The 16,474-nt window shown below is 41.7% G+C and overlaps 1 protein-coding gene across 4 annotated transcripts in view; it reads left to right on the forward strand.

The window, feature by feature from the left end:
- LOC140465654 (sorting nexin-11-like) overlaps nucleotides 1-16,170 on the forward strand; it is a 132,443-nt gene extending 116,273 nt beyond the window's left edge. For all 4 annotated transcript variants that reach the window (XM_072561241.1, XM_072561240.1, XM_072561243.1 and 1 more), the window contains 2 exons: nucleotides 10,239-10,439; nucleotides 14,358-16,170. In XM_072561241.1, coding sequence (XP_072417342.1) covers nucleotides 10,239-10,439; nucleotides 14,358-14,448 — 292 coding nt within the window. In that variant the 3' untranslated portion in view covers nucleotides 14,449-16,170. The remainder of the gene's footprint in view (nucleotides 1-10,238; nucleotides 10,440-14,357) is intronic.
- Nucleotides 16,171-16,474: the final 304 nt, after the last annotated feature.

Consider the following 16,474-nt stretch of genomic DNA (forward strand, 5'->3'; position numbering starts at 1 on the left):
GTGATGGGTGTGTGGAATGCTCTGCCCCAGATGGCAGTGGAGACCCAGTCTCTGGATTCATTTAAGAAAGAGTTGGATAGAGCTCTCAAAAATAGTGGAATCAAGGGTTATGGAGATAAGGCAGGAACAGGATACTGATTAAGGATGATCAGCCATGATCATATTGAATGGTGGTGCAGGCTAGAAGGGCAGAATGGCCTACTCCTGCACCTATTGTCTATTGTCTAAGAGAAATGCCCAAATACACAGACATTGATGGTAGTTGTTAGGATGGAAGCTGCTTGTGATGAAGCCAGAGATTAAGTGGAACAAGTAAATGGTCTGAAGAGTGTCATCAAGTTAGGATGAGCATGGGTCAGATCCTGACCTGATCCTAATGCTAGTTGGCTCCACTTTCCTTTTAGCTGTCATTGGATAGTAACCATTAATTTTCCAGAAACTAGCCCAGGAATTTTAAAATAACTCTGGCAACCCACCTGGGGCCAAATAATTATATAAGTTCAGTACATGGTGCTAGGAAAATAAGAAAAGGAGGGTCATCTTTTCAACCCTTTTTTTCCATTCAGATCTGTATCTTTACTCCATCCACTTGCCATGGTTCTCTCACACCTTGAATTCCCTATGTGTTACCTCTCCATTCTATATGCTTTGCATTGTCAGCTGGTTGTTCTGTAACATCCCTGTGAGATAAACATGTGACTGCATATGAATGCACCTTAAAGGGAACTTTGCTTGTTCACAACCACTTTCCATGCAGCCAAAACAATATCTGCTAGTCTCAGTTTCTAAATTTTCACGTAACCTCACCTTCATGGGGAGAGTTTAAGATTTCCCTGACATTTAATGTTAAGAATTGCATCCTGACATCACCTCTGAAAGTCCTAGCTATAATTTCAAGGTTATTTCTTCCTTGTTCCCCACCAGAGACAATGATTTATACTAAGAGCAGTTCATTCCTAGCTGGTTTTGTAAGGCTTGTGTCTCTCGGTGTCAACTCCTGAACATGTATAGTCTGAGTTAAGTGGAACATCTCACTCCATAATAAGATATTAAAGCTGGGCTTACACTGAAAGAGACAAAAACAGAAATGGTTGGGAAAGCTCAGCAGGCCTGGCAGCATCTGTGAAGAGAAAGCAGGGTTAACATTTCAGGTCCAGTAACCCTTCTTTAGAACTGGACCTGAAACATTAATTAAGCTTTCTCTCCACAGATACTGCCAGAGCTGCTGAGTTCTTCCAGCCATTTCTGTTTGTGTTTCTGATTTCCAGCATCCGCAATTCTTTGTTTTATTTTCCTACACTATGAGACTGTCTGTCATGCTTTAAACTGTGCTGTTAAACAACAGTCCTGAACTGTTGACCAGCCTTGATTGCTGTCTGTTGATTATCTTACAGTGTTGTAATATCTCCTTTGTTTTAATACAGTTGGGTTAAAGCCCAACACTGTGATGCCTATAATCAGCTTCTTCCTACTCACATTTTCTAAATCTGCTAACTCAGGTTGAGTATGTAGAGTCTGAAAGCTGGAGCGGCTGCTGGATGCTTATATTAATGAATAGGTTCCAAGTTAGAGACAGTGGCACTAACAAGTAAAGCACTGTCTAGAAATCTTCTGGGATTTTTCTTACAAAACAGGTTTCCAGTAAAAGTGTCAGTATTTCTGTCTGTTAAATGAGTGAAAATGAAAATTAAAACCACAACACATAGAAGTGGAAAGGCCACTGGAGCAGTATCTGGTGTTGTAAGCAGTAAGCTTGCAAGCTCAGTGCATGACCTGTGCTGAGTAAGCCAAACCTGGGAACCTGCCATTATCCTCTGAACCAGACTTCCCTGGTCTCATCTTTCCCTTATCTCTGTAATCTCCTCCAGTCCTAGATCTCTGTAATCTCCTCCAATTCTAACCTCTTACAAATCCCCAAATTTAATCTCATGATTTTGGACAGACATGTCTTCAACTGCCAAGAGACTAAATGTTAGTAATTTCTTGTGGAAATCTCCCTATGCACTCCATCCTCTACCACTCTTCTTTAAATTGCTCCTCAAACCCAAAATATTTGACTTAACCTTTAGCAATCTTTCCTAATACCTTCTTAAGTGCCATGAGCATTCATAGAAAATAATCAGAGGCTATTGGAATTTTCACCCTTATTCCTAGCAGACTAGAAAGTTAAGGGCAAAATGTTATATTGCAGCTATACAAAATCCACACCTTAGGACTTATGTATTGATCTTGGAGGAAAAGCAATATCAGTTTATAAAATGGATATCTCGAATTGAGGATTAAATTACAAGGCCAGATTACACAAATTAGGGTTGTATTTCTTGGAATTTAGTAGATTAAGGGGTACTTTGAAATTGTCATGTATTAAGGTTCATTGCTGGGATGGATAGAGATACTCTTTTCTCAGTGGTTGGGATTGCCTGATCCTAAGAGTCAGCTGTTTCACAAATTTTTAGAAATACCTTTACACACAAAGAATGGTGGAACTTTGAAATTCTTCCACAAACAGTAGTTGATATAATTGAATTGGTAATTTTAAATTTGAGATTGAAAGATATCTGGCATCAAGGAATATGGAGAAAAGGCAAGGATATGCAATTAAATCAGAGGTAAGCCCGCAGCTGCCAATTATTTGGGGTTGAATGGTGGCTCAGTGGTTAGCACTGCTGCCTCACAACGCCAGGGGCCTGGGTTCAATTCCACCTATTAGCAACCGTCTATGTGGAGTTTCTCCCAATGTCTCTTGGGTATTCTGATTTCCTCCCACAATCCAAAGATGTGCAGAGTAGGTGGATTGGCCATGCTGAATTGCCCATAGTGTCCAGGGATGTGCAGGCTAGGTGGATTGGCCATGAGAAATGCAGGGTTACAGAGATAGGGTAGGAGTGGGTCTGGTTGGGCTGCTCTTGGAAGGGTTGTTATGAATATGACAGGCTGAATGGCCTGCCTCCACACAATAGAGTTTCTATGATAAGCCGTAGTCTCAGAGAGTGGCCAAACAGGTTAAAGGGGTATAAGGACCTCCTTCTCTTCCGATAAATGTTACAGATATACAAGAAACACAGAGAGGAGAATAATCCAAAGGATTTACATAGAATTTTCTTGCTGTGATTGAGGAAGGTTTGGTTCCATTGTGTATCAGTGCCTTTGGTGTCCCTGCTCTCATAGCTGTAAAAAGGCACTGTAAAACATCATTAATTCCTTCACTGCCTGATACTTCCTGCCTTGCTGCAGGCAAAAGTAATGTTCCTTTGATTATAGATCTTACTTTCACTTCAAACTCCTTTTGACTAATGTGATTGCTGCAGGAGACACACACATTGGGGCCGGGGACATGTGTACATAAGAACCTGGGAAATAGGAGCAGTACGGGGCCATTCAGCCCTTCAGCCTCTAAGATATTTGCTGATCTCTGTCAAGTCTCAATTCCTCCTACATGCCAGCTCTTCATAGCTCTCAATGCTTTATCTTTCAAAATCCTAACTACCTTACTTTTAAATATTTTAAGTGATGTTGCCTCCACAACTCTCTGGAATAGACTACCAAGTCCATCTTACTGTTTCTCACGTGTGTAGGGAACTGTCATTGGTAACTCCCGACATTAGTAACCACACTTTCAGCTAGACTAATAAAAGGTTGGCTATATTTAGGTCAGAGAGGGAAAAATCCACCATATCTTTTTGAGATATACTGGTGAGTATGTTTATTCCCGTGGTCAAGTATCTCACTGACTTTCCTGTCTGATCTTACATGTGGAAAATAGCCATTTAAGGTATTATATGAGAGCATACCACACTAGTACAGATGAACCCAGTGAGGGTCTTCAAAGGAGGAGCAGAAAAATAGGGGAAATATATTTACCAGTTAGGGGAAGGTACTGGAGTTTCCAATGCTTCGGGTCTCATATCTCAAGAATGCTGAGTATTATGACTTGGGTGAGTGTTGATATTCTGACTAGATAGTATCCATCAGCAAGTTAATATTTAGAAAAGTGAAACTGAAGGGGACATTAAATCTTCTGCTTAAACCTACATTATGTGCATGGACTATGAAACTATATACTTAATCCAATTTCCCTGAGGCATCAACATAACTTATGTTTAATACTCAGGATACTCCTCCTACGCCTGTTTCCTGACACTAATTCATTTTTAGTGTTTGATCTATACTGCACAGTGAAAACAAGTTTCAGGCAGATGTGCTCCACCTACTGACAGACAAGTTTGAAGAAATAATCAGTAGAATTTGTCAGTTGTGTTTGCTGCTGATATTAAACTGAGTAAAAGAATCCTGGACAGGGAGGATTTTATTCTTTACAGTTAATCAAGTACTTTCTGCAATGTCATCACTGTTGTAATGTAGGAATCATGGCAGTCAATTTACACACAGCAAGGTCTAACAAATGACAGTGTGATAATGACTAGTTAAGGTTGTAAGTTTGCTTGCTGAGCTGGTAGATTTGTTGTCAGACATTTCATCACCATGCTCAGTAACATCGTCAATGAGCCTCTGATGTAGCACTGGTGTTCTATCCTGCTTGCTATTTATCTGTCTTGATTTACTGTGGTGGGTGATATCATTTCCAGCTCTTTTTCTGAGAGGTTGTTAAATGGGGTCCAAATCGATATGTTTGTTAATGGAGTTCCAGTTTTGTATAGCAGGCCTGTAGGAATTCCCGTTCAGCCTGTCCCAGGATAGACGTATTGTCCCAGTCAAACTGATGTCCCTCTTTGTCAGTGTGTATGGATACTAGTGATAGTTGGTCATGTCTTTTAGTGGCTAGTTGATGCTCATGTATCATGGTGGCTAGTTTCCTGCCTCTCTGTCCATTGTAACGTTTGTTTCCGTCCTTGCAGGGTATTTTTGTGTATGACTTTTGTTCTGCTGGTTGTTGGTATGGGGTCCTTTGAATTCATCAGGAGATGTTTCAGTGTGGTGGTAGGTTTGTGGGCTACCATGATGCCTAGGGGCCGGAGTAGTCCTGTCGTCATCTCCGAGATGTCTGTAATGTATGGCAGGGTGGCTAGAGTTTCTGAGCGAGAGTTCTTGTTTAGGTCTGATGTGTAGGAATCGGCGGACTGTGCTTATCGGGTACCTACTGTTCCTGAATACATTGTATATGTGTTTTTCCTCATGTTCTCATAGTTCCTGGGTGCTGCATCATGTTATGGCTCGTTTAAATAATGTCCTGATACGGCTCTGTTTGTGGGTGTTGGGATGATTGCTCCTTTAGTTGAGTGTGTGTGGATTTCCTGTAGCCTCAGGTCTGTAGCTCTCTATTGGTTTTTCATTCCACTGTGACATCTAGGAAGTGGAGTCTGTTGTTGTTCTCTTCATCTTTGGTGAACTTTATACTGGTAAAGATGTTGTTTATGTGAATGTGGGTTTCTTCTAATTTGTTGCATTTCGTGATGACAAAGGTGTCATCCAAATTGCGGACCTAAAGTTTGGGTTGGATCGTGGGGAGGGCTATTTGTTCTAATCTCTGCATTACTGCTTCTGCTAACAGTCCTGATATTGGTAATCCTATGGGAGTCCCATTGATTTGTTTGTAGATCTTATCGTTGAAGGTGAAGTGGGTTGTGAGGCACAAATCTACTAGCTTGAGGATGCTGTCCTTGCTGATGGAGTTGGTGCTGTCTGGTGTTTGTGCCCTTGGTTTGTCTAGCAGTGAGGCCAGTGTTTCTTTGGCCAGGCTGATGTTAATTGATGTGAATAGGGCCATAACGTCGAAGGAAACCATGACCTCGTCATCCTCTACCTTGGTGTCTTTGATGATGTTCAGGAATTCCTGGGTGGAGTGGATGGAGTGGCTTGAGTCTTCAACTAGGTGCTTCAGTTTGCATCGCAGTGCCTTTGCTAGTCTGTATGTTGGTGTACCAGGAAGTGAGACTGTGGGCCTGAGGGGGGGGCCCCTTGTTTAGTACCTTTGGTAATCCGTGGAAGTGGGGTGTGTTGGATCCTTCAAGTTACATTCTCTGCAGGTCTATCTTGTTAATTTCACCTGTGTGAAGTTTGCTCAGTGTTGCTGTAATACGGTTTTCTAGCTGTGGAGTCGGATCCATTGCTACCTGTTGGTAGGCGTCGGTATCTGTGAGTAGTATGTTTGCTTTTTCAATGTATTGTGTTCTGTTCAAGATGACAGTCATGCACCCTTTGTCTGCTGGTGGGAATACAATATTTCTGTATATCCTGAGTCCTTCCAGAGCTTTCCTTTCCAGTGTGTTGAGAGTGTTCCCTTCTTTCTTTCTGCTTAGTGTTGGTATGATTGGCTATCTGATGGCCTGCTGGGTTTCTTCCGTAAGTCCATTGTCTTTCTAATGACCAGTTAAACTTGTCAATCACAAAAAGCAAGCATCCAAGTTCAAGGCATAATAGAGAAAGCAAATTGGCCTTTAGATTAGATTACTTACAGTGTGGAAACAGGCCCTTCGGCCCAACAAGTCCACACCAATCCGCTGAAGCGCAACCCACCCATTCCCCTACATTTACCCCTTTACCTAACACTATGGGCAATTTAGCATGACCAATTCACCTGACCTGCACATCTTTGGACTGTGGGAGGAAACTGGAGCACCCGGAGGAAACCCACGCAGACACGGGGAGAATGTGCAAACTCCACACAGACAGTTGCCTGAGTCAGGAATTGAACCCAGGTCTCTGGTGCTGTGAGGCAGCAGTGCTAACCACTGGGCCACCGTGCCACCCCAAAAAGTATAGAAGTTGGGAGATTTTGCTAAAGCTACACAAAGCATGAGTCAGCTGGAACGCCATTAACAGCTTTAGGCATCTTATCTAAGGAAAGTTAAAAATCATAGCTTTGTACACCCCAGTCCAACACCGGCATCTCCAAATCATATCTAAGGAAAGATATACTGGATGCAGTCCAACTATTTACTGAGCTAATATCAGGTATGGAGGGACTGTCTTTTGAGGCGAGTGTGAGTAGATTGAGCCTGTACTAATTGGAATGTAGAAGAGTGAGAGGCAACCTTATTGAAGCATGCAAGATTATAAGAGGATTTGACAGGGTTGATATGGAAAGATTATTTCGTCTTCTGGAAATGTCTGGGACCAGAGGGCTTAATTTCAGAATAAGGAGTCACACATTTAAATCAATGATAAGGAAGAATTTCTTCTTTCTGATGGTAGTGAATCTGTGGAATATTGGTGTCATTCTGCATCGCAAGTCAACAATCCAGACAAGTTTGTGGCCGGACTGGAGGGTTTGATTTATAAGGAGAGGCAGGATAGGCTGGGACTGCTTACTCTGGTGCATTGGAGGCTGAGGGGTGACCTTATTGAGCTTTATAAAATCATGAGGGGCTTAGATAAGATGAATATCCAAAGTGTTTTCCCTAGGGGAGGGGAGTCCAAAACTGGAGAGTATAGGTTTAACATGAGATGGGAAAGATTTAAAAGAGACCCGAGGGCCAATAGGGCTGCTCCGCGTTTGGAATGGAGCTACCAGAAGAAGTGATAGAGACGGGTATAATTTACACCGAGAAACTTACTTGACTTGCCAGCAGATATGACCCTGAAGTGGTCAATCAGTGTCCGCATACAGCCTTACCTTGCCACTTCTCCAAATATCTACTTCCTAGCAGGTGAGAGAAGTGGCTGCTTTTCCTCATTTGTCCTGTTTTTCTGTGACTCCACCACCTAACCCCTCTCCTCCTGATCCCCACCTTGAGAAGCACTCACCTCCTCATCGTTGGATCCCCTGAAATGTAGGCCTTGACTGACAGTCTTCAGGACTTAGAAGCTATGATTAGCTAGCATCTTCTGGCACTGTCAAGGAAACTCACCGATCAGTTTTTACCAAGATGATTGGCTTGCAGTCCAGCAAGCTTTCTTACCATACAGGGTCAAGATTAGAGTGGTGCTGGAAAAATACAGCAGGTCAGGCAGCATCCCAGGAGCAGGAAAATTGGCATTTCGGGCAAAAGCCCTTCATCAGGAATGATTCCAGTACCACTCTAATCTTGACTCAGATCTCCAGCATCTGTAGTCCTCACTTTCATCTTACTATACAGGGTGGTGAGTCAATTAACACTGAACACACCACCTTCACATTTAACCTAAAAACAAAAGAATTGTGGCAATTCTGTACATGGTGGAAAATGGCTGTTCGGCTGTCGGGGGCATCCTTGAGGAATACCCTCAGGCAGAGCTGGCAATCTAAGATACAACGCCCTCCTGTTTAAATATCATACTGTTCAGACTTGGGCATGAGGGGTGATTTGTTGGTTGGTACATATAGGAATCAACAGCTTCAACAGAGCAATAGGGAAGACTGGAGAATTAAATTAAACTGAAAAGCGATTTTCTTGTGCTTTGTGAACAGAGTACAGATCCACCATGTGTACTGAAACCACTGTGTGTACTGAAGCAGTCTAACTAAGATTGAGCAGGTTCCTTTAATTTTAGTTGTGGAGCTGACTGTGTGAATCAGGATGTCTATCAGACAGATATGAGATCAGCTTCCCTGACGCCTAGCTACCGATATGCCCCAGTGTTGCTAAGTGCGTTATAGTTCACTTGAGCCAAATGGGAAATGATCTTATCAGGGTCTGTCTGCTATTCCAAATAAGGAAAGCACTTGCAGACAGTCTGAATGACACAATCCTCACATCAACAGATTCTGGGATACAGCATGTAGGATTTAAATCAGTTCTGTTTAGATCATCATTCACAAGGGCAAGATGATTTGCTTTTTCTATTTGCAATCACCTACACATTGGATTACCAGATGTTCTGGACTGTCCTGATTTTTTTTCTGCAAACTTCCTCTCAAGTTGCACAAATGTCCCAGCTTTCACCTTATCTTAGACCACTTCCTTTACCCTTCCCCTTTTGTAAAAACCATTGTCACCAACTCCCCCAACAAGCTCTCTAGCACTGCACTGCACCTTGTAAATTGCGATGCTGTCCATTTCAAGTGCAAAGTGACTGTAAAACTCCCTCATTTGCAGTAATCCTTTTCACAGCATTCCAAGCCAGAAGGAAGTCAGGTTCTGGGTGAAAATAGTAGACTGATACTGGTGTCCATCAACCACAAGCCACATTTGAGGTAGTCAAACAGCACCTATTGGGAAATGGCAGAGAGCACCTCCTCTCTGGAATCAATCTATTGAATATAGTTCCAGTCAAACCAATCTCTTCTCACAGGATAGTCCTGCTGTCCCCTGTTTCAGCCTGGTGAACCTCCACTGCACTCTCTCTGTGACAAATACAACCTTTCTTAAGAAGGGAGACCAAAACTGCAATATCCCAGGTGTGGTCACACCAAGTCCCTGAACAACTACACAATCCCTTTTTTGGAATCCCCTTATGGTGAAGGTCATTATACTATTTGCCTTCCTGCATCTGCCTGTCTATTTTCTTGATTGGTGTACAAGGATGCCATTTAGATAATACTCTTCTGTTTTTTACACTGAAATGTATAATTTCACATTTTGCTGCACCTGCCATATGTTTGCCCACTCACTCAACTAATCTAAATCATCTTGAAACCTCCTTGAATTCTCCTCAGAACTCACAATCCCATCCAGTTTAATGTCATCATCAAGTGTGGAAATGTTGCATTTGGCTCCCTTATTCAGGTTATCTATATATATATATATAAAAATAGCTAAGGTGTAAGTACCCCCTGCCACTCACATACATTGTTTCCTGTCTGTCAATCAGTTCATGATCCATGCCAAATTCCTTGTGCTTTAATTAACCTCTCGTGAGGGACCATATCAAAAGCCTTCTGAAAATCTTACTATGTCCACTGGTTCTCCCATTTTTAATATTCTATAAGTTAAATCCTCAAAAAAGACTCCAGTAGATTTGTTAAGCATGATTTGCCTTTCATAAAACCTTGCTGGCATGGTTTAATCCTGTTAATGACACGGGAAACACATTCACCTCTACCTCAGCAGGGGAAGTCTGTTTCGAAATAGCTATGGTGCCTTTTGGATGAGATATAAAAGGTGAGGATCCACCTTACTACTTTTAAGAATATTGAGTTCCCTTTGGTGTCAAGGCTAACATTTAACCCTCAAACAACATTGTAAAAGAAAACAGACTGGGTACTATGACATTGCCATTTATGGGAACATGCCTGGCTGCTGTGTATCCCTGTGTTATGACAATGATGACACCTTTAAAGCATTTATTTGGCTGTTAAGATTTTGTGATGTCTTACACTGGTAAAATGCTATACATAAATGAAGTTTTTTTAATTTTAGGGTTCTCCACACGACCATCTTTCTGTCCGACAGCCAGCTTCACCTCTTCCTGCAGACCCAGCTGCCTCCGGCACAGATTGAGTCTTGTGTTCAGGGTCGCACTCCATTCTCTGTCAACAAGGCTATCTTGGAAAATGCCATGTGCAGAAAGAGTGTTCTGCTTAGGGAGGACGCAGAGGCTGTGGGCTACGAATGCGGAAGGTAATCAATGTCTTGCGAGTGCTGGGAGGTGGGAAAGGGGACCATTAATTTACACTACCTTGGCAGTAACCAAGCAAATTCACTCGTTAACTGGCTGAAGCACCAGAGGGAAAATTGTAAGAGTTCTTTTACTTATCGAGCTGTCATAATCTGCAGTACCTTGCCTTATAGGACGGTGAAAACAGATACAATAGTAACTTTCAAGAATTGAATTGGACAAATACAATTTGCGGTTATGGGGAAAGAGAAGGGCAAGAAATTGGATCACTTTTTCAAAGAAGTAATAAAGACATGATGGGCCTAATGACCTCCTTCTATACTGTAAGACTGCTTGATCTAAGGAATGATTGCAATTGTATAGGGCCACAAATCCACTGATATCATATCGGCAGTCAGTTTATATTCACCTCTCCATGCCACTTACTTCTACAACTCCAATTAATCAGATGGGAATTCTGATTTGTATCCTTATCCAGATGCAATTAATGGTTGATCTGATTGTAACGTCAATTCTCCTTTGCCCCAAGTTTACCAAGAATCTATTCACTTCTGCCTCAAAATATTCAAAGATTCTGCTTCCATTACCTTTTCAGTCCTTTCTCTACATCTCAGTCCTCTGGGGAAAAAATATATTTTCATCTGTCTTAAACGGGAAGCCATCTATTTTTAACTCATGACCTCTACTTCTAGATTCTCCCACACGAGGAAGCATCCTTTCAACATTAACCCTATTAGGAACCCTCAGGACTCACTATCTCTTGTAAGCTTCACTGATCCAAGTCTACCCTATCCCAACTTTCCTCATAAGAGAACCCACCTGTTAGTCTGGTATACCTTCTCGCAACACCTTCCAACACACTTACATCCTTCCTTAAATAAAGAGAGCAACACTGTGCAAAGTCTCACCAGTGCCCATACAACTGAAATATAACCTCCCTAATTTTGTATTTAGTTACATTTGCAATAAATTATCATGTCTATTAACTTTCCACTTACCGTACTTACATATGAATCATTTGTGATCCATCCCTCTGCAACTCAGAATGCTACGTATGTTCCTTTTTCAGTCTTGCTGCCAAAATGGACAATTCAGCATTTTTCCAGGTTATATAAAAGATTTGCCAGATCCTTGCTCAGTCACTTTATCTATACTCTTTGGACCTCTTTATGCCCTCTTCACAACATATTTTGTGATCTTTCCTTGTGCCATCAGCATATTTATCAACCCATACCTTCAGTTCCTTCATCCAGGTCATTTATATAAGTTATAAAAAAATCCCTGCGGCATCACCATTCATCACATCTTGATAACTAAAATAATGACCATTTAAGGCTACTCCCTGCTTCCTGTTCATCAGCCAATCTTCCATCCATGTCAGTATGTTAACCCATAGACTATGTGCTTTTAATTTCCACAATAACCTTTGATGTTTCTCCTTATCAATACCTTCTGAAAGTTGAAGTACATCCACCAATTCCCCTTTATCCAAGCGCATTATTTGTTCAAATCAACCCAATAAATTGACTAGATATGATTTCCTTTTCACAAAGCTCTGCCTGATTACCTCGAACTTTTATAATGCCTTTAATAATAACTTTTAATATTTTCCTTATGACAGACATTAAACCAATTTGTCTACAATTTCCAATTTTCCTTCTTCCTCCCTCTTTGAATAAATTAGTTATCTTCCAATCTAGTAGAATTCCCCCCAAGACCAGGGGAATTTCGAAAAATTAAAACCAACACATCAACCATCTCAGTAGTCACTTCTTTTAACACCTTAGGATAAAATCTAGGAGGAGCCAGGCATTTGTCAGCCATAGCACTAACAACCTGTTGGTATCATCGCCTTGATTATTGTACATTTCTTGAAGCCTCTCTGCTTTTCTTTTTGTAAAATACAGTCGCTTTTGAAATGTTATCACGTTCTCTGTACTAAAGAATGCCACCTTATTTCCATTATTAATTCCCCAGACTCACTTCCTCTAAGTCCAATGTTCACATTGTTAACTCCTTTCCTTTTTAAATATCTGTACAAATTTTTACTGTCTATTTTTATATTTCTAGCAAGCTTTCCTTACAACAATTGTGGCCTCATTAACATTTTAGTCATTCCTTGCTATTTTTTATATTAAGACCAATCTTCTGACCTGCCACCCACCTTTGAGTAAATTTATGTAATGATATGCTATTTCTTTAAAGTTTGATGCTATCTTGAACTTTTGTTTTGTTAATCGCAGAGGGGGCTTTTCCCTTGGAAGTTTTCTTTCTGAGTTGGCATGTAAAGATTGAAAATGTCAATATTAGCCATTGCTCCTACTTCTTGTTGCTGTTGGGAAATGCATGCAGTTTCGAGTCTGGTTGGGCTAGTGTGCAGTGTGCTGTAATTCAGCCATTGTCAGCAAGCTAGTAGAGTTCACGTGTCTGATGAACTGTATCTCACCCTAGGAAGAAAGATTTGCCTTTATAAGGCACTTTTCACAACCTCAGGACATCCAAACTCCTTTATAGCCAGGGTAGTACTTCTTCAGGATGCTAATGAATGTAGTAATGTCGGAAAAGCAGCAGCTGCCAATGAGCTTCCAGAAACAGCAACGTAATAAGAACCAAATCAATTGCTTTCACGTTTTTGTTGAAGGTTAAATAGTTTCTAAAAGACAAGAAATAACTCCCCTGCTCTTCTTCAAAATAGTGCCAAGGGGTATTTTCCATCTGCCGAAGAGAATGGACAGAACCTCTGTTTAACGTGAAAGAGTGCATCTCTGATATTGCAGCACCCCCTCAGAGCTTCACTAAAGAGTCAGCCTGAATAGGTCATAGTGTGGGATACAGCCTTCTGATTCAGAAACCTGACCCAATTGAGACACACTGAGCTAAGTTGGTATCAGCTGATAAGCTTGGATAAAGGAGAGGGAAAACTGAAAAGAAAAATAAGTAGACATGTAGTTACTTAATAACAAATTAGGTGACAATGTGATTATTGTTGTAACATGCTGCACAGCACTGACACAGAATCATTGGTCCAGGTTTGAATCATATTTCTGTTAGTGTCAGACCAGTAGAGAAAAAAAAACAAATCAAGGACATGCTTGTCTAAAAAAATGGAGGATAATCATCAACAAGTCGAAAAGTGTGGCGCTGGAAAAGCGCAGGTGGTCAGGCAGCATCCGAGGAGTAGGAGAATCCACGTTTCGAGCATAAGCTCTTGATCAGGAATGAGGGGGGTGGCCCAAATCTGCAGTGCTCACTTTCTCTCAATCATCAACAAGTGTACTGTCTTCTGTCATTTTAAATTTCCCTCCAGATTTAAAACAATATTCATTCCCAGAAGGTTGGTATCACTGGCCAGGTCAGCAGCTATTGTTTTGAGGAACTGACTTCAGAGGACAATTTAGAGTTGATGTGGGACTAGAGTCCCATACTGATTGGGTAATTATGGCAAATCCATTTGGTTTCGTATGGCATAAGAGTCAGCATTTAATCTTCCACGTTTTTAAAGCTATATTCAAATTTCTAATTAATGATTTGAGCTCATATGTTCTTGATCAATAGTCCAGGGAGTCTGAATTGCTTATCCAGTAATATAACCATTGCACCACCATGTCTCCCATTCAGTGCACAGGCAAAGATTGTGACCAAGTGAGCAGGAAATGATTGTCTGCACCCTATCCTCCACATCATCCACAGGCTGACATAGGCAAGCAGCTGTTGGACTGAATTTCCTTCTCTATTGAAAGGAAACATCTTCCTCGTTTGTTATCGGGAATTAAAGCAGCAGTTTGCAGTTCTCCACAATGCAAACCAATGGTCCAGTGGGTTGATGAATTCTGACAGACTAGTGTTATAAACTGCTGGAATGTGATTCAATCTATCAGATTGCTCAGGAACTGACTCATATGTTTTCTGTTTATGGCCAGCTCACCCTCTCACATTCAGGCAAATGATGTCGAAACCAGTGACGAGACCCCTGCGCCTCAGGAAGAGCCAGCAGCCTCAGGCAGGATATGAGGACCAAGTTGGAATGATATACTTTGCGTTATTGTGAATCTGCCCACGTCCTTGGCATGCAATGATATCTCGTCACTCAAATGATCTAAATTGAGATATTGACTGGATTGAACACAGTCTGATGTGGAGTTGTGACTGCAGTCTTTACTACAACAAAGTGTTGGACTGTCGAATTGCGAAACCAACTTTGAATCAATTAACATTCATTGCTTATTTCAGTAACAGAGTAGCAAAGATAGAATGAACAACCCGTTCCTGGAACATTCAAGAACGTGTTTAGATGCAGCATGTTTGTGGGCTTCCTGTGATGGGTGTTGCTTGGAAGTAGAGTTTGTGAGTTTGATACCTTTTAGTCCCATGCGATACTATTCATCTTACTGCTAGACCCAACTATTCCAATTCTCTTTTTCCAAAGAAGATTCATAATGAACATGCAACATTAACCACACCCTGTCTCTATAGATATGACCAGTCTTGCTGAGTTTCTTCAGCACTTGCCCTTTTATTTCAAGTCTCCAACATCCACAGTATTTATTTCTTTGTATTCCAGTGGTGTCCTGGTGAGCCTCCAACCTCCTACCTTCCAAGTGTCTGCTGCCTGAATCCTAATCCATACAAAGTTCTTGCAGTGCTCTCTGACCGACACTGGCTCCTACTCTGGCAGCACTTTGACTTTAAACTTCTAATCCTGGTTTTCAAATCCCTCCTTGGCCTAACTTCTTCCAATCTCTGAAATCTGCTCCAGCCTCACAACTCTGCAAGATCTATCTACCCCGGCCTCTTATCCAACCAGCCATTTTCATCACCTTGCTTTTGGTAGTCGTGCTTAAGCTGCTTGAGTCCCAAGCTCTGTAATTCCCTCCCTCAGCCTCTACCTCTACCTCTCACTCCTCTTTGAAAACACTCCATAAACTTACCTCTTTGATCACCTAACCTTATATTTCCATATGTCTCTTGGCTGTCAAATTTGCCTGACGACCCTCCTATGACAGACCTTTGGGACGTTTTACAATGTTCAAGGTTTTATGCGAAAGCATGCGTGTTATTGTTGCATACAGCTGCTACATTGTGAATATTGATAGAGAAAACCTAAGTCCCTGTTGAATGGTTGGGTCACCTTTATGTGTGAGCAGCAGAGCAATGGTTAGCCAATAGAATCAACTTCTGTGACCTTCAGCTTCGGTCAATGTTTTTCCACTTGCTCGCGAAGATTGATGGTACTTCAGTTTCATAGAATCCCTAGTGTGAAAGGAGGCTATTTGGCCTGTCATATCCTCACTCACCCTCCAAAGGGCGTCCCACCCAGACACATACCTTTACCCTATCCCCGTAACCCCACATTTACCATGGCCAATCCACCTAACCTTTGGACTGTGGCAGGAAATCCGAGCATTCAGAGGAAACCCATACAGAAACGGGGAGAACATGCAACCTCCACAAGGACAGTTGCCCTAGGCTGGGTTCGAACTCAGGTCCCTGACGTTGTGAATTTGTGGGAAATATCAGTGGCAAGGTGGAGTTTCAAAACAAATATTGTACCCTCGTCCTTACTTATGTCATTAAATCTCCATGACTGAAGGTTTATCGGGACATTAATGACGCCAGGAGATTCTCTTCCATGTAAGTCATGTTGAGGCTGTTTGTGGAAGTGGCTCTGCTGATTGCAAGAGCTCAGAGCTATTGGGGCAACTTGTTGCTGAAAAATAAAAGGATATCAAAGAATGACCTGTTTTACACCGAGATCCAGCTACAAATCAAGACATCGTGTGAACAATTAAAATGTTATTCTCAAAGGGCTTCACAATCAGCAAAGAGGGGCCACTATTGTAACAAAGAAAACCAGAGGCAGGATCCCACACACGGGAAAGTGATCACCTGTTTTAGTGACAATAGGTGAGGGATAAATGTTGGCCTGGAACACTCTGTTTTTGATGGGACCTTGATTTAAAGTATTACCTGAAAGAGAACCCCTCTGACAGTGCGGCACTGGCACTGGGGACAGCGGCCTGCATTTTGAGCTAACGTC

This window comes from Chiloscyllium punctatum, chromosome 42, assembly GCF_047496795.1.
Source record: "Chiloscyllium punctatum isolate Juve2018m chromosome 42, sChiPun1.3, whole genome shotgun sequence".
Taxonomy (NCBI): Eukaryota; Metazoa; Chordata; class Chondrichthyes; order Orectolobiformes; family Hemiscylliidae; genus Chiloscyllium; species Chiloscyllium punctatum.